At 37.8% G+C, this 17806-nt stretch overlaps 3 protein-coding genes across 3 annotated transcripts; all 3 read left to right on the top strand.

Annotated features, from left to right (window-relative positions):
* The first annotated feature begins 11 nt into the window (after nt 1-11).
* On the top strand, nt 12-3732 carry LOC103950870 (hypersensitive-induced response protein 2). Its single transcript, XM_009362121.2, has 6 exons — nt 12-168; nt 1519-1710; nt 1886-2006; nt 2409-2500; nt 2583-2679; nt 2996-3732. The coding sequence occupies exons 2-6, from the start codon at nt 1522-1524 to the stop codon at nt 3349-3351; spliced, it is 855 nt and encodes a 284-aa protein (XP_009360396.2). The 5' UTR covers nt 12-168; nt 1519-1521; the 3' UTR covers nt 3352-3732.
* Nucleotides 3733-4308: 576 nt separating this feature from the next.
* On the top strand, nt 4309-7367 carry LOC103950869 (mitochondrial outer membrane protein porin of 36 kDa). Its single transcript, XM_009362120.3, has 6 exons — nt 4309-4492; nt 4617-4684; nt 5601-5711; nt 6260-6346; nt 6495-6703; nt 6816-7367. Exons 1-6 carry the CDS (start codon nt 4444-4446, stop codon nt 7120-7122), a joined length of 831 nt encoding a protein of 276 aa, XP_009360395.2. The 5' UTR covers nt 4309-4443; the 3' UTR covers nt 7123-7367.
* Nucleotides 7368-8686: 1319 nt separating this feature from the next.
* LOC103950868 (alpha-amylase 3, chloroplastic) lies at nt 8687-15163 on the top strand. The gene is made up of 13 exons (XM_009362119.3): nt 8687-8974; nt 9234-9364; nt 9464-9518; nt 9594-9713; nt 9814-9934; nt 10454-10809; nt 11211-11860; nt 12241-12430; nt 13277-13383; nt 13769-14018; nt 14130-14252; nt 14353-14520; nt 14644-15163. The coding sequence occupies exons 1-13, from the start codon at nt 8702-8704 to the stop codon at nt 14800-14802; spliced, it is 2703 nt and encodes a 900-aa protein (XP_009360394.2). The 5' UTR covers nt 8687-8701; the 3' UTR covers nt 14803-15163.
* Nucleotides 15164-17806: the final 2643 nt, after the last annotated feature.

Genomic DNA, 17806 nt, shown 5'->3' with positions numbered 1-17806 from the left:
CCGAACTTGTTCCTACGCGCGGATAAAGATAAAACCCTTTCGCCCAAAAATTCCACTCCCTTCGCGGCCCTATAAATATCCACTTCTCTGCAATTCCTATTTCCCAAATTTCACGTGGCCGCTTCTCGTCTTCCGCTAGCCTCGCAGACAAACGCTTCCGTTTCTGAGGTGAATTTTCACTCTAATTTTGCATTCCTTACCGTTTTCGTTGCTGTAATTGTTCGATTTTTCAAAGGAATTTGCTTTTTTTTTCTGGTTCTTCTAGCTCTTGATTTTACGGTGTGAATCGGTTGGAGTTTTAATTTTTCTTGAATTTCCGACTGAAACTTGTGTGATTTGATTTGACATCGTATAATTTTCGGTAAATTTTCTTGAGAAATTGTCATAAAATTGTTGTGTAATTATTTATTAATGTTTATTTGTTGAGAAATGCTGGGAAACTCGCTTAAAAAACAGAGAACAAGTCTGCATTGACTGAGTCTGTACCCTGGCCACTTTCTCAAATACTTCATATGGGTCCCAATTATGGATAGACTCTGTACCCAAGTAAACACTTTGTCAAATACGGGTCACACCAGTGTAATTTTCAGGTTTGGGCCCCACTTTTCTCCCTTCCATCACCGATTCACCGTCTCCCTGCAAACACCTCCAGCAAACCAAGATATCTCCACCACCACCACTTCCAAACTCACCCACTTTTTGTCGGAAATCCCAACAACCCCCCATCGTTCCCTTCATCACCTAAATCTGCGACCATTTCACCTTTTTTTTTATTATCAAAAATATCAATCAAGAGATTGAGAATCAAAATCATAATACCATGCCCTTCCTCTCTCTTTAAGAAAATTCACCACCTAATGTTCGGACACATAAAAAACTCTCGTTATTGAGAAAAACTAACAAAAAAATCTAAAAAAAGCTTTAGTTTTAATGAAAAAAGATAAATAAAGGTGTAATGAATAGTAGTAGGAAAAAGATAAAAATATGATTTTTCGTTAAATTCGAAGAGTACCGAGAATGTTTCGTTAAAATCTTGCAAATATTTCTTGTGTGGTCAAGCCGGTAAGACGTGTGTAGAAGGCTTAGGTTTGTAACAATCCAGCTCTGGTTGAACAGTTCAGCGTTGAGGCACTTAGCCAGTTGTTCCATTTGGCAGCTCATCTGCGTTGTCCTTAGTTTTTATGTTTTCGGATTGCTATCCTGTAGTTTATAACTTTATATGTTTGTTCGCATTGCGACGGGAACTAAAGTTTGAACATATCTTGTTGGTTACTTGTGCACTTGGTGAAATTTGTATAGTATTTTATAGGGTCATAATATCTTGTTTCTGAAAGCAAGCCTAGCCTGTATAAACCTTCTTGAAATTGAAATTTAAATGTGAAGGTTATTGCAATTTATTAAAAGATATCGTAAGCCTTCTTCCTGAGATAAAATTTAATTTCCTTAAGTTGACTATAAAAATCTGCATTACAATTAACCTCTGATTACCATTGTTGTTACCGTTGTTGGCATAATCAGAAAATGGGACAAGTTCTTGGTTGTGTTCAAGTGGACCAGTCTACTGTTGCTATCAGGGAAACTTTTGGGAAGTTCGACGATGTGCTTGAACCTGGCTGTCACTGTTTGCCATGGTGTTTGGGTAGCCAGGTAGCTGGTCATCTCTCTTTACGTGTGCAGCAATTGGACGTTCGTTGTGAAACAAAGACGAAGGTTCGTTTCATATTGATTCATTTCAATAAGAAGATTTTTATGACCTTCTAAGCATGCACAGTAGCGCACTGCACACGCACTGTAGGAGTATCTCTTAGTACTAGAGTAACAAAGTCGGAGTTTGGAATTTGAAGTGCAATCTATCTTGCAATTCTGATGTCTGGTATTTCTTCAGGATAATGTTTTTGTTACTGTGGTTGCCTCTGTTCAATACCGAGCTTTGGCTGAAAAGGCTTCTGATGCTTTTTACAAGCTCAGCAATACCAGAGGGCAGATCCAGTCCTACGTCTTTGACGGTATGAATTTATTACTGAAACTCATAATTACACAAGTTATTTTTTGTTGTTATTTTCCTTCTAGCAATCAAGACATCTGTAAATAGCTAGTTCAGTTGTGTCATGAATCATCATTTATCACTGGGTAGAAAATAGTGCAGCTTGTGGATAACTGTGATAAGTCGACTTTTGATGGGGCTTTCGTTTAAATTTTTCTTAAAACATGATTTTGAACCGTTTAGAAATGGGACTGTTCTTTAAGTAAAACATAAAGCTGCTTGGTTTATGGTTTGAGTTTCGGTATGGGATGTTTCTTAGGCTCAAGGCTTTCAAGTCTGGCTAATTCTTGTTTCAAGCCATCGTACCCTGGAGAGGAGTATGGCGTAGTAGTTTAAACTAATGGAATTCTATTTTTCTTTTCAGTTATCAGGGCAAGTGTTCCAAAGTTGGACCTAGATTCAACCTTTGAGCAGAAGAATGATATAGCCAAAGCTGTGGAAGACGAACTTGCAAAGGTATGGATGTTTCTGCCTTGTTCGGTATAGAATCCAGCTGTGAAGCATCTATTATGCTTAGTACTTTATTGTCAATACGCAGGCCATGTCGCATTATGGGTTTGAGATAGTTCAAACACTAATTGTGGATATCGAACCAGATGAGCATGTGAAGAGAGCAATGAATGAGATAAATGCAGGTATAATATTTTGTTTAAATATTGACTGATAGAATTTTCTGGCAGTTAAAACGATTGGGATTTTTTTTTTCGATTACAAGGCTTTCCACTCCTATCTTCCAAATAACATCGGTGTGGATTCTCCTCCGTTGCACTCTGGAACATGAAAAGTGTCGAGACTGAGATGTCTCATGCGTCTCTTTGAATTATAATTCCTTTTTGTAGGACACTAACACAAATGCACCTGCAATAAGTGTTTTCCTTTGAATTATTAAGTTTGTTTGGCCGTAACAGCTGCAGAACGACTAATATATGCTTGTTTTCCAATAACTAATAGCTGCTAGGATGAGGCTGGCTGCAACTGAGAAAGCTGAAGCGGAGAAGATACTACAGATTAAGCGAGCTGAGGGAGAGGCGGAGTCCAAGTATCTGTCGGGGCTCGGCATAGCGAGGCAGCGCCAGGCCATTGTGGACGGGCTGAGAGACAGTGTGCTGGCCTTCTCTGAGAACGTACCGGGGACATCATCCAAGGATGTCATGGACATGGTTCTGGTGACCCAGTACTTCGACACATTGAAGGACATTGGTGCGTCCTCAAAGTCCAACTCGGTTTTCATCCCACACGGACCCGGTGCTGTGAAAGATATCTCTTCACAGATAAGAGACGGCCTCCTTCAAGGAAGTCGGGTGTAATGCCGTTACTTGGTAATAAGTGGGAGGCTCGGCATCTTTAAGCTTCCGATGGTTTGTTAGTGCGGTTGCGCTAGACTCGAATTTGGGTGTGATTTAGGATCTAAAAGAGTGGTTAATTTTACAATTGGACGTATCTTCACGTATATAATTTGCAGTGTGAGTTTTCTATGCTTGTTTTTGGTTACGCAAGACTCGAATTTGGGTGTGATTTAGGATCTATAAAAGAGTGGTTAATTTTACTGTTGGACGTATCTTCACGTATATAATTGGCAGTGTGAGTTTTCTATGTTTGTTTTGGCTTTGAAACTGAAGGGTGATGCTTCAACTTTGTAATATAGCCTACAAGGGATTCAAAGTATTTGCCCCTTTTTCTATTTACAATTTTCTTGCTCTTTTTGTGGTTTAATTTGCTATTTTTTGTGGTTTAGATTTAATTTTGGGTTTCTCGTTCTTAAGTATAATGCTATTCATACCATGTTTTTATATCACATTTTTATACCATCTTAAGAATGATTTGAAAAATTTGTAAAATCCAAGGAAATGAAGGAGAAAGACTTCTCGTATACCATAATTATTATTTAATTAATTAGTTTTTTTTAATTATTAGTTTATTAAATAATGAACTAAATTTAAAAATCTGATTAATTTAAATGATGTGACTGTACATATCAAATGTCACTTAATGTGATATGAGGAAGTAATACAAAAACATGATACTAGTATTACTCCGTTCTTAATTAGAAATCAAGAAAATATATGTGGAAAAATTTAAAGAAAAGAAACCGGCAACGTGTCACTTTTAGCAACGTGTCACAGAAAGGCACCAAAAAGCCGAATATGCCCGACGCAACCTCTCGTACGATTCTCGAGGTCATCAAAGCACCGAACCTCTCCTCCAAATCAACGGCCACAAACCCGTACCTCTACCCAGTACAAGATCCAACGGCCCACGCCTCTCCTCTCAGTCTCGGCAATCACTGTTTCTTGGGTTTCTAGATTATATCCACTTCGCTTCTTCGTCTTCTAACTAGAACACAAATCCAGCTCTGATTTCTCTGAAATTTTCCTTCCAAATTTTCTCGAGAAATAATCATGGTGAAGGGCCCAGGACTCTATCTCGATATCGGCAAGAAAGCCAGAGGTCCGTCCTTTTCATTTTTCTCTTCATTTTTCTCTTTGATTTATCGTATTTCCTAATTTTTTTTCCATTTTTTTATTTTTATTTTTCACTCATAAATATTTATTTTTTGCTTTTTTCCGTGCAGATCTTCTTTACAAGGATTACCAGAGCGACCACAAGTTCACCGTCACCACTTACACTTCCACCGGAGTTGTAAGCTTTATATTTTGTTGAAAATTTTCCTGTTTGGTTGCTGAGAAAGTTCATAATTTTTCCTTGATTTAATTTCTGTTTCAAATCATTCAAATCACACGATCAATACTAGAAGTTTAAGGCCTGCACTTACATTCTACTTAGGGTTAACTAATTTTCGTTCTTTCGGCTAACGAAATGCGAGCTAGTGGACTGGTTGATTGTTTTGTAGCTAAATCATAAATCAACTGTTTGATTGCTATTTGTTCCTGTGGCTTCTTTGGATTTGCAGCACGGTTTTTCACCGGTTTATGTTAAGTTAATCTTGCAATGCCATTGCATTTGTAATTTTGTGTTTTCGGTTGCTTTAGTCGAATTTATGGTCTTTCAGTCCGCTCTTTCGCGCATATGTGCAATTGGCATAATTTTTTTTTGATTGTCAAAAAATATTTTACTCCTCGAGCACGCAAAAGTACATTGTTTGTCGATATGTGTTTGAGTAATGCTATTCATATCATGTTTTTGTACCACATTTTCATACTACCTTAGGTCAGATTTGATGTGGACAGCCACATTATTTGAATTAATCAGATTTTTAAATTTAGTTCATTATTTAATAAACTAATATTAAGGAAAACTATTTAATTAAATGATGATTGTGGTATAAGAGAAGTTGTTCTCCTTCATTTCCTTGGGTTTTGCAAATTTTTCAAATGATGTGGCTGTCTACATCAGATGCCACCTAAGGTGGTATAGAAATGTGGTATAAAAACATGGTATATAGGCTCAGCCCTTTTGTACAGGCTCTGTTTGTAATTTTCTGCTTGCTATGTAAGATTTACGATATCTGTTTTGTATATATATTGGATCCTACTGTTAGCTTTGTTTTATCCTACTTTGTTTTGTTCTGATATTTTGAATCGTTGTACTTCTCAAGGCAATCAGTTCGACTGGAATCAGGAAGGGTGATCTGTATTTGGGGGATGTCAGTACTCAGCTGAAGAACAAGAACATCACAACTGATGTGAAAGTTGACACCAACTCTAACGTAAGTCAACAGAACTAGTTGTATCTCCATTAGGTCAATGCAGTAGCCGGAAACTTCCTGTCCCGGTACTCACTACTGTTTATCACTTGTTTGTACGATCACTATGAAGTTTTATGGTTTTCTTAGCTAGTTTTTACTTTTTTATCTTGGTACTTTGAAGACGTGATGCTGGTGATTTAAAACATGAAACTTGTTTTTGTATAAATCTCAGACGGAAGCTATGTTTAATCTTACATGTTCTTCATTTTTCTTCCCAACTACTAGATAAGACTGTAAGCTCATTTTGTGGTGTTAGTGCAACCATACAGGCTATACTGTTACAAATTCATTGTCTACATTTACTTGGCTGATAATATTGTGTTACAGGATTGCATTGGCTTCGCCATCTTGTGTATGGTTCTTGTAACTATGTGCTTATCTTATATCGTGAATTTATTCGAGACAGGGTTACACCTGTAAATGTTAGTATTTTCCTGTTGTTCTCTGGATATGAATTTCATAATATAATACCTCGTTATTGTGACTGATAATTGTATGTTAACGTGCAGGTTATCACGACCATTACTGTTGATGAACCTGCACCTGGTCTCAAGGCAATCTTTAGCTTTATTGCACCTGACCAGAGATCTGGCAAGGTAAGAATCATCGTGTCCATTTTCTGACTTGTTAACATTGTTGCTTCAGTTGTGTTCACTTTTTTGCTCTGTTGATGCATGTCATATCGGGCATGATATGCACACGTATCATTGCTGTATGGTCTGAACTTGGGTATTTTGTAAACAGGTGGAACTCCAATATCAGCATGAGTATGCTGGGATAAGTACCAGCATTGGGTTGACTGCCAATCCGATTGTTAACTTTTCTGGTGTTGTGGGGAACAATCTTCTCTCTCTGGGAACCGATCTTTCTTTCGACACTGCTTCTGGGAACCTTACCAAAGTGAATGCAGGGTTGAATTTCACCCATTCTGACCTCATTGCTTCCCTGTTACTGTGAGTACTTCTTTTAACAATATTTTGTCGTGTTATTCGAGTCGGGTTGGGCTTATTGCATGTGCGTGTTTAGCTTGATGGTGCTTATCTGATATTGTCGGTGGGTATACAGGAGCGATAAAGCTGATACTATTACTGCTTCCTACTACCACACTGTAAGCCCACTCACCAACACTGCTGTTGGTGCGGAGCTGGCCCATAGCTTTTCAAGCAATGAAAACAGCCTCACAATCGGCACAGCGCATGCACTTGACCCTCTAACCACAGTGAAGGCTCGGGTGAATAACTATGGCAGGGCAAGCGCTCTCATCCAGCACGAGTGGCGTCCCAAGTCGTTCTTCACCATCTCAGGAGAGGTCGATACCAGGGCAATAGAGAAGAGCGCAAAGGTCGGTCTAGCCTTGGCACTCAAGCCCTAGGCGTAGGCAGGTATTCGGTGCAAACGGAGTGTTGATTGTTCTGTCTTTTGCATGGAGGGGGCAGAAAGGTAGGTAGACAGTAGGCGAATTCTCTCTGATGAACTTGGTCCTTTCGCTATGGTGATATTCGATTCCGTCATACGTTGTATAAAATAATTGGCACGAACCATGTCATGTCATTCCTTCTGAATGTCCATCCAACCCAAATCTTAACGGAGGGTATGCTGAATGTGGGTTTTTGTCAATCGCCGTATTTTGTTTAACACATCCTGAAGTTTTTTTCCGGTGTTATAGTTGCGAATATAGGGTGAATTCGAATTGATGGTAAATTCAAATTTAGGATAGATCATATGTCATCTTGTTTTTCGAGTTTCCCTCGGACCTTTTCTGGGTCATTTCCTTTCGGATCTGGCGATCGGTTCCTTGAAAGTTGTTAACGAAACAAAAAAGCTCGTACACATGGGACCCTGCGGACAAGACAAGAAGGGTTCCTACTCCACGAGACATGCGCAACAGGGTAAAAAAGAAAAGAAAAGAGAACATCCAAAAGATGCGTTTTGCGTGAACGCAAACGTTTGGAGGAACGTGGAAAATAGATCAAGTGGTCCGATTTAATTTTGAAGAAAATATCCCATGACTTTAATCATCATGTGTTAGATTTTGTTAAAAAATTAAAATGAAAAATCGCATCTCATCAACGGCAAAATTATGAACGTAGTCATTGTATCTTTATTTTCATCTCACTCATCATGTGTATGGTAAAATTTTTCTTAACGGAAATTTGAAATAATAATTCACTTGATTATCTCATTTTTACCACATTTTAATATGAAAATATACCGTTTTTGCTCACCCTCCTAACTCAAAACTTAAGGTGAGCAAAAACGGACTCAAATCTATTAATCTGATTACAAGAAAATTACGCTCTTATAACTAATTGACTAGTATTCAAAATTGGCTTGTTTTTTACTTGAGTTCGAATCTCTTTATTAAAAGTCTTATTTTTTTTTTTTATGCACAAGCGATATTGACAAAAAAAAAAATTCAAACTTCAATCTCAATTTTAAAAATGAATACACTTATGTTTCGTTTGGTATTACTTCCATGAAAATTACTTCCTCTTAAAAACACTCTTACCAGAAATGTTTATTAGAAGCTCTTTTCTTTAAAATTCTATGATGCATAAATACTTTTAAATTTTTTCACCGAACGTAATCAAAAGTAATTTAATTGTGATAAAATATTTTTATCATTTTTAAAAACAATCTCAAAACTTTCTCAAAAAAAAAAAAAAAAAAAAATCTCAAACGAGTTGTTAATCACATGAGATTAGACCACGTGATGAGATTAGACCACGTGATGAAAGCTTTGTCGTTGGAGTCGACATGCTTGAGATTAGACGACGTTGATAATTCGACCAACAAAAAGACAACGTTCAAAATAAATAAATAAATTTGAAATAAAAAGTTAAAATAAAAAGAGATCCACCACCTCCCTTCCTACATTCTTTCACTTATATTCCGTCCATAAATTTCGTTTCTTCGTGTCCTCAGTCTCCTGAGTGGCCGTTGCTCGTACCATGTCGACGGTTAGGATAGAGCCCCTCCTCCACCACTACCGTCGACAGAAACCCAGCCACCGCCCTCCCCCGTCGAAGCACCCATTAAAGCTCAGCTCTTCTTTCACTGCTTTTCCAAAGAAGCTAGTAGTCTCCAATGGCCGCAGCTTCTGCAACTTCCAGCCTCCCACTCTCAGAGTCGGAGCTGCCTCCACCGATACAGCCACCGTCGAGACCTCCGAATTCGCTGACGCCTTCTACAAGGAGACCTTCCCTCTCAAGCGAACTGAAGTGGTCTGTGCTTTCTTTCTGCCATTTCTGAATTTGCTGCTTCCTTTTCTTTTGGGTTGTCGACACTGTTTGAGTTTGTAGCCCCAATTATTAAGCTCGAATTTGAAGCTCTGGAATTTCTCTCGATGAACAGTGTTTTCAAAGCTGGAAACTTTGAGTGGTGCTCCTTTTTTTGGTTCTTTTTTCCTCTGTTTTCTCCGCGACCAAACAGAAAGTCGAGTTTTCTTCTGAATTATCTGATTCAGTCTGCTTGAAATTGTAGGTGGAGGGAAAGATCATCGTGAAATTAGACAATGGGAAGGATGCAAAGAACTGGGTGCTGACTGTGGGTTGTAATCTTCCTGGAAAATGGGTTCTTCACTGGGGAGTTAATTATGTGGATGACGTCGGCAGGTAAAGCTTCAGACTTTAATGGTAGATTGCAGTCTCTCTCTCTCTCTCTCTCTCTCTCTCTCTCTCTCTCTCTCTAAAATGTATGTTTGCATTGTGCAGTGAATGGGATCAGCCTCCTAGTGAAATGAGACCAGCTGGTTCAGTATCCATCAAGGTTTGTATTTGGGTTCTTCAGTTTGATTGCAGAGCTGTTGGTTGGCATAAGTTTGATACAGATGTGGATTTTCAGGACTATGCAATAGAGACACCCTTGAAGGAATCGTTGTCGCCCGTGGGAGGCGATACATCTCACGAAGTGAAGATTGATGTTACATCCAGCTCAATCGCAGCGATAAATTTTGTTCTCAAGGTTGTGATTTCCAACTATTAAGCCCTTTATGTTATATATGCTGGCTATTATATTATTCATCTTTAGTTTCTGTTCTTGTTGGGGGCTTTTGGTGTTGCAGGATGGAGAAACCGGTGCCTGGTATCAGCATAGAGGGAGAGACTTTAAAGTGCCTTTCGTGGGCTACTCGCAAGACGATGACAATGTAGTTGGAGCAACAAAGGCATTGGGCGGGTGGCCAGGTTGTCAAAGCCACTCTGTTCTCTGGTTTGCTTGATTTATTTTGTTTGTGATACTGTTGAATCTTTTCCACTTTACTGCTATTTTCATTCAGAACCAATTTGTGATTAGGAAATGGTGTAACGAAAGCCTCAAAGGAGTGACGACTGTCCTAATTCCGCTTAAGAGTGAAACTCCGTTGTTTCTATACATCTTTGAAAATGATTCCTTTTCTGTTTATCCTTAGATGCAGTTAAATGCTGAATCGGAAAACAGGTGTTGTTTTGTAGCATGAATTATTCCCTTTCTTTTACCTTTCCGAGTTTTTATAGTGTGAGTCTATATTCATATGTAACCAATGTTGACCGGTGAGGTAAGTTTCGGTCTCGCAGTCGTGGCTAAATTGTATTACCCACACAGACCCACTCCTTTCGGCTGTGGAGGTGGTGGGTTATGGGTGGTTAGTTTTGTAGTTTCAATTTATTTCCACAGTTTGTCCAACTTGAACTGAGTGAAAATTGATAGTCTCTTTTTTATTCTAGGAACTTTGGGAAAACTATCCAATGTGTTTGTCAAAGCAGAATCATCAATTTCCCAAGATCAAGATAGCAGCGGTGAATCCAGAGACCCTCAACAGAAAACTATGCGTCTAGAAGGATTCTATGAAGAACTGCCAATTGCAAAAGAAATTGCTGTTAACAATTCAGTAACTGTTTCCGTTAGGAAGTGCCCTGAGACTACTCAGAATCTTCTATGCTTGGAAACAGATTTACCTGATCATGCTGTTGTTCACTGGGGAGTTTGCAGAGATGATACTAAAAGATGGGAAATTCCAGCTGCCCCACATCCACCAGAAACAGTAGTTTTCAAGGACAAGGCTTTGCGGACTCGATTACAGGTTTCTATGACCTTTTTCTGTTTCTTTTCTATTCCTTTTCCTCTCTTGTTCGGTTTATATTTATTTATGGATTTTTAATTGACCATTCTTTCTTGTGGTATAAACACCGAATGTTTGTGGATGTTGTATTTCTAGTTATGGGATCGCTGTTAAATTTTCTGTGTGCATTTTCGTGGAAAGGAATAATTTCCAGTAGGAGGGTTTTGTTAGAAATTTCTGAGTGCATACATACTTGGTGTACATGATGTACATGATAGAGAAGTTGTGAGTGCATATAAGTTCCGGCTATATGCATCCATGCTCGCATTAATTTGTATACAATATGCCATCATAAATCTTAGCAAGTTTATTAGCTATGTTCTTGATCAATTTTGTTATTCTCATGGACATCTTGTGTGCAGAAAAAAGAGGATGGAAATGGATGTTTTGGACTGTTTACTTTGGAAGAAGGACTCGCAGGATTTCTTTTTGTTTTCAAACTAAATGAAACTATGTGGTTGAATTGTGTGGGAAATGACTTCTACATCCCCCTTTTAAGCTCAGATAACTCAATTGCTGTACAAAGAGAGGTTCAGTCTGAAGATGCTCAGGTGCCTGACAGAAGTACAGAAACTAATTTTACTGCGTATACCGATGGTATAATCAATGAAATAAGGAACTTGGTGAGTGACGTTTCCTCTGAGAAGAGTCAAAGGAAAAGATCCAAAGAAGCACAAGAAACCATTCTTCAAGAAATAGAAAAATTGGCTGCTGAAGCGTATAGTATCTTCAGAACTACTGTTCCAACTTTACCGGAGGAAATCATTGCAGAAACTGAAGAGGTGAAAGTCGCCCCTGCTAAAATATGCTCGGGGACAGGAACAGGTTTTGAAATATTGTGCCAAGGTTTTAACTGGGAATCTAGTAAATCTGGAAGATGGTACATGGAACTCAAAAGTAAAGCTGCAGAATTATCTTCACTAGGTTTCACCGTGATTTGGTTCCCACCTCCTACAGATTCTGTGTCGCCTGAAGGGTACATGCCGAGGGATTTATACAATATGAACTCCAGGTACCATATGTTACTCATAATACTTTTGTCACGGTATTCACTGTTCATTCCACGTTTCACTTCGATAACCTTTGTCACTTGTTTTCTCATATATACACATACCAAACAACTATTTTCTTTTGTAAATTTTTTGAATAAACAAAAAAGTAGTTCGGCATGCCTCTTGTTGCCGTGTTTATCAACATACCAGTTATGTGGTGAGTCTTAAAGATGAATTCTTTATCATTATTGTAGTAAAATTTCTTTATTTGGTGCAGCGAGTTAACTTTTTTATTTATTTATTAGTCTTGATACTGAACTCTCATTTAAGAGACGCTAGTTAGTACCACTATGGGAAGGATAATGTAAAAGTAGTGATTGCTCTTGTTCACACTTCTCAGATACGGAAATATGGACGAACTGAAGGAGACTGTGAAGACATTCCATGATGCCGGTATAAAAGTTCTTGGAGATGCTGTTCTGAATCACCGTTGTGCAGAATATCAGAATCAAAATGGTGTTTGGAATATATTTGGTGGTCGTTTAAATTGGGATGAACGTGCAGTTGTTGCAGATGATCCACATTTTCAGGTATACAACTTTTCAGTGCTTGTCTGAATTTCACTTCTAGATATTGTTCATTAGTATCACATGTGCACTCGCGTACATGTGATACTGTAGTTTATGAACTTGTTAGAATGTGATACAGCAGTTTATTTTACGTCCTCACATATGCCCATGGGATGCTGTAGTTCATTACGTTATAATGTGACAAACTTCCAAAGACATCTAAACTTCGTTTCTGGAATGTCCATGCTGCCCAGTGTTGCAACCCCAAACATGGTGCCCAGTGCTGCACAACCCCGTACCATATACATAGCGCATGCACAGTCCAAATCGACCAAATGGTGACCAAAATTAGTATTTGGCTTCAAACAACATAATAATAACGGACTCTTTAGCGAAGCATGTTACCTGTTCTTTAGATAATCTTCTTGAGCGTCTTTTTTCACATGTGTGTAGTTAAAAAATTCAATTGCCTAGGTCTGTTAATAGATTTGATTATTTTGGAAAGTACTCTACTTATGTTACTTAAAGACAAACAGAACAAATGTGATATGTGGTGATGTAGGACAGAGTAGGGCAGCGGAAATTTAATAGCTTAGCGGAAGCGAAAACAATAGATTAAAACAACAATGAAGGATAACTGGAAATCACTCTAGGGACATCACACCCGTTCTTGGCCTCTCACCAAGAATTTTGGCATCACACCAGTATAATCCCATCGCAGGATAAGAATTCCAATCTCTGGAAAACCAAACTTTTCCGTTCATCGACTCTTCATTGCTGAAGTTTGCTTAGTGCATTTTTTATGGGAAAACTGTATTTTGTAGCTATACTTTAGATTTGTGAAAACATCTTCTTTCTGTTATACAGGGTAGGGGCAACAAAAGTAGTGGAGATAGTTTTCATGCTGCCCCAAACATTGATCATTCACAAGATTTTGTGAGGAAGGATATCAGAGAATGGTTATGCTGGCTAAGGTTAATTTCTAAGATGTTCTGATTTTTTACAAGTTCTTCAAATTTGTCTCACTCAATAAAAACAAAGATTGTACGTAAAAGAGCAAAGCATGTACTACATCCTAAACTTGAGTTATTTTGCACTGGAAATTATAGAGATTATAGATTTTCTGGGATTTACATGGAAGTTTACCTAGCCTTGGGATTTCAAAATTTATTGTGATGAGGTTGTGTTCATGCATTTCGTATGCACATTCTGACGTAGAATTTCGGTTTGTGGACGTGCCTTACAAAATTCATGGACATGTTATATGTTATCCAATTGAAGTGCATTTCCCTTTTGCTGCATATTTTGTTGAAAGTTTACTATATTACTTTGATATAAATGTATGAGTGATTGTCACAGGGACGATATTGGGTATGACGGATGGAGGCTTGATTTCGTTAGAGGATTTTGGGGTGGCTACGTCAAGGACTACATGGATGCCAGTGAGCCCTACTTTGCCGTAGGCGAGTATTGGGATTCCCTAAGTTATACATACGGGGAAATGGATCACAATCAAGATGCACACAGGCAGAGAATTGTTGATTGGATCAACGCTACTAATGGAACTTGTGGTGCATTCGATGTCACAACAAAAGGGATTCTCCATGCAGTAAGTGTGCATCTTTGTAATTTAAAACTCAACTGTTAAAACTTTTGTGACTTTGCTTTCGATGCTTGTATGGCGGATGATACTTTTATTCACATGGAACTACTTATACAGGCACTGGAAAGATGCGAGTATTGGCGATTGTCAGATGAGAAGGGGAAGCCTCCAGGAGTTCTTGGATGGTGGCCATCTCGTGCTGTCACTTTCATAGAGAATCATGATACTGGTTCTACTCAGGTCTGAATTTTTTTGATCTTGAATTCTGTCATTTTATAAACAAGCATAGTAATATTTAGAAGTATCGAGATACAAATTCTTTTATTCTTCCCTTTTGAAGGGTCATTGGAGGTTTCCAAATGGAAAAGAAATGCAAGGATATGCATACATTTTGACTCATCCGGGAACACCAACAGTTTTCTATGACCACATTTTCTCTCACTACCAATCTGAAATTGCTGCTCTGATCTCTCTCAGAAACCGGAACAAGCTCAACTGTCGAAGTAGAGTAAGTATCGCTAATCAAGTCGGTCTCATTTACAAGGAAATATAAGTTGAAATAGATTTCTGTTTTCGTTCTTCTGTGGAACGTATCACCGAAGCTTGAATTTCATTTCACTTTTCACTGTAGGTTAAAATCACCGAGGCAAAAAGAGACGTCTATGCGGCCATCATTGATGAAAAGGTCGCCATCAAAATCGGACCAGGTCATTACGAACCTGCTAGTGGACCTCAAAATTGGAATAAAAGCCTTGAGGGAAGAGACTACAAGGTCTGGGAAGCGTCATAAATTTTTTCTGCACCGGTATATATGTAACTTCGAGTGTATAAGTTGAGTACCGGATGATTCAATAAGGAAGTTCCCATATTTACATTGTAAGCAAATCAAAGGATGCCAATATAGAGTAATATGTACTTCTCTCTAGAGTCTGGCTGACAACCTTGAATTGAAGTTGTTTCGGCAGACATTTCCCGAATTTAAGGGACTGTAGACGCTCGGCTGAGGATGAGACGGGCCGGCCTGCTTCAGCAGTACAGAATCGCGGCCAGTCGGCTGAGTGTAGAAGTGGTGAGGATGGTATTGGTGCATGCCTGTGACTCGTGGTCCATGAACGTTGCGTGAGTTTGCTATCTGAACTTTTATTCTGTCTCGCATTGCTCCAGTCCGTCGACTTTATGCATGGACTCGTTAATTTTTTAGTATTGTTCAGGAAACGAGATGTTCGATGTATCGTTAATATGTGATCCATATATTATATATGAAATTGTTATTGACACAAAAATTTTCACCTGTTGTGAAGTGACTACACACACAAGACAAACATATTCATATAACACAACAAATAATTAACTGATTTGTGCTTGAAAATAAAAAGTAATAAATAAGTGACTTGAGCCAAAGTTGATGATCATGAGATATATGCATCCAGTCCAATCTCAAGTTATAATAATAAATCAACAATTAAATATCAAGCTTGTTTAATTTACATATCAATCCATTCTGTTCTTTTTTTGAAACATGTAGTTAATTAGTAAATTAAAATCGAGTTACAGAAACCCCAAATCTGTTTATTTAAGCATTTATTGGTTGAAAGATTGAGTGTATACATGTGTTCCCATGGACAACGAATTTTTAATATTCAAACATTATAATTGAAACCGTTCGTTCTTTTTACCATTATCTAAAGATCATACTGCAAAATTTCATTCAATTTAGAGATCATTTAGTCATCCATACGTATCAAACCAGTCAACGATTTTGATGAACCGTCCATTTGTTTTATGCATATATATGACTAAAAAAATCTCCAAAACGAATAATTTTTTGCATATATGATCTTTAGATAATGATAAGAGAATTAACGGTTTCAATTATGATATCCAAATGGTGAGGAATCGTAAGTTGAGAGATAAGTAGGTTCACAAGATTATCCTTTTTTGACATGAATGACAGATTTGAATGTCAGTATTCTTTCTAATATTGAGAAAAGAAATACCATTATACTTTATGATTCTGTAGGACATTGTTCTAATCAAAACATTAGTTATCAGCATCATCATTAAGTTTAGGGTTTTATCACAAATGATCCTTGAAATTGATCCTCACCATCAAGATGGTCCTTGAAATTAAAAATCAATCAATGTAGTCCCTAAAAATAGGTGTCGCAAATCATGTGATTTTTCCGTCACAATTTTGTTAAAAATTCCGTTATGTGCAGATGTGGCACATAAATAGGCCCCATAAGATTTATGGGTTTTCATCACAAATGATCCCTTAAATTGATCCACACTATCAAGATTTATGGGTTTTCATCACAATTTTGTTAAGTGCTGATGTGAGTTTAATAATTAATTAAAAAAGTTGTCTAAATATCTTTTTGCACAATGGAATTTTTTTTTTTCTTATAGTAAGACATACTTCGAAGAGGGATCATTTTCATAAATTCTCAAGGGCACAAGGCTTAACCAAGGTCCAAGAGGGGGTGTGAAAATATTTTTCAACCAACAATAGATGCACCTCGGTTATAACCTCAGGCCTCGTTTAGCAGTTCAGACTGACTATTTTAGTCGGATAAGATAAATAGTTATCGGATAGTAATAACTAAATAATCAAACGTTTGATGCAATATCGAACTAATGACCCTATTATTATACTGTGTTTGACACTCTACCGGATAAGAGGACTTGCGATTATTATTATTTGTAAGATAAAAACAAATGATTAATGGAAAAGAAAGATGAAAATTTAACTTCAAGTCTAATTTAAAATTTTAATTATTTTGATTTTTATAGAAACCAATCAAATGGTGGTTCCTAATAAGCTGGTAAAATTAACACGCCTCGAGGATTTTGTGTAAACAAGCAGCTTCTCAACATGTTCTAATTAACAAAAAAGGGACGACAACGTCTGGTTCCTTGGTGCTCAACAACCCAGATGAAAACCAGGAATAAAAAGGGACGGCAACTGAGTTTCCGAGAAATTCTCCAACTTGGCTCTTCCAATTGAGTTCAGCAACCCATATGAAACCCAGGAAAAGAAAAGAGACGGGCATGCGTTGTCGGAGAAATTGGTCAAAGGAGTGCAACCCAGATGAAACCAAGGAAAACTCAGTTCTTGAATCCAACCAAAACTTAAAACCCAATTCTTGAAATCTTGAAAAGGAGAATAAAACCGATCGAAACGTTGAAAATCTTGAACACAAAGTAGATCTGATTATTGCTACCATCACCATAGATACTGAGGAAATCATCATCGCCGGCGGGAATGAGAATGCAAAAAGCACTATGGAGGTTGAGGGAAATCGAAATGATTGTTGAAGCGGGAGGAAATTTGCGAAACCTCGGTTATATTAGTCAGAGTACTAAATAGGTAGGGTCAGAGTAGGTAGGGCGTGAGTTGCACTAAATAGGTAGGGTCAGATAAATTAGTCGGAGTACTATTAATACATAATTGCATTAAACAACCGGCTCTGTATTATTAATCCTATCTAGTCCCTTATACGAGTTGTCAAATGAGACCTCATTATCTTAAGGTAGACCTCGCCGTTCTTTGCATCACCAAACCACAGGGAAGCACCAAACAAGCTCCCCAAGATTAAGGTTGTGAGAATGATGATCGCCTAAATGTTAACGGTGATGTCACAGAAGTTGTTGCCAATGGACCAAGCCGTCACCAAAGGTGATCTTGATCCAAGTTCAATTTGATGAAAGGTGTCGAAGTGTGTAAGATGGGTGTATTGATATATATATATATATATATATATATATATATATATATATTTTAAGAGAATAGA

The sequence above is a fragment of a genome, unplaced genomic scaffold (genome assembly GCF_019419815.1).
Source record: "Pyrus x bretschneideri cultivar Hongxiangsu unplaced genomic scaffold, Pyrus_bretschneideri_v1 Contig6, whole genome shotgun sequence".
Taxonomy (NCBI): Eukaryota; Viridiplantae; Streptophyta; class Magnoliopsida; order Rosales; family Rosaceae; genus Pyrus; species Pyrus x bretschneideri.
Note: the sequence above shows the minus strand (reverse complement) of the source record. Positions and strands in the feature narration are given on the sequence as shown.

What these genes read in the sequence shown, in the direction of transcription:
- LOC103950869 (XM_009362120.3), top strand. Translation starts at nt 4,444, where the DNA reads ATGGTGAAGGGCCCAGGACTCTATCTCGATATCGGCAAGAAAGCCAGA. An exon ending in CTGACCAGAGATCTGGCAAG is followed by an intron (nt 6,347 to 6,494) that starts GTAAGAATCATC and finishes TTTTGTAAACAG; the next exon opens with GTGGAACTCCAATATCAGCA. An exon ending in CTCATTGCTTCCCTGTTACT is followed by an intron (nt 6,704 to 6,815) that starts GTGAGTACTTCT and finishes GTGGGTATACAG; the next exon opens with GAGCGATAAAGCTGATACTA.
- LOC103950870 (XM_009362121.2), top strand. Translation starts at nt 1,522, where the DNA reads ATGGGACAAGTTCTTGGTTGTGTTCAAGTGGACCAGTCTACTGTTGCT. An exon ending in TGGAAGACGAACTTGCAAAG is followed by an intron (nt 2,501 to 2,582) that starts GTATGGATGTTT and finishes GTCAATACGCAG; the next exon opens with GCCATGTCGCATTATGGGTT. An exon ending in AATGAATGAGATAAATGCAG is followed by an intron (nt 2,680 to 2,995) that starts GTATAATATTTT and finishes AATAACTAATAG; the next exon opens with CTGCTAGGATGAGGCTGGCT.
- LOC103950868 (XM_009362119.3), top strand. Translation starts at nt 8,702, where the DNA reads ATGTCGACGGTTAGGATAGAGCCCCTCCTCCACCACTACCGTCGACAG. An exon ending in GAATGGTTATGCTGGCTAAG is followed by an intron (nt 13,384 to 13,768) that starts GTTAATTTCTAA and finishes TGATTGTCACAG; the next exon opens with GGACGATATTGGGTATGACG. An exon ending in ATGATACTGGTTCTACTCAG is followed by an intron (nt 14,253 to 14,352) that starts GTCTGAATTTTT and finishes TCCCTTTTGAAG; the next exon opens with GGTCATTGGAGGTTTCCAAA.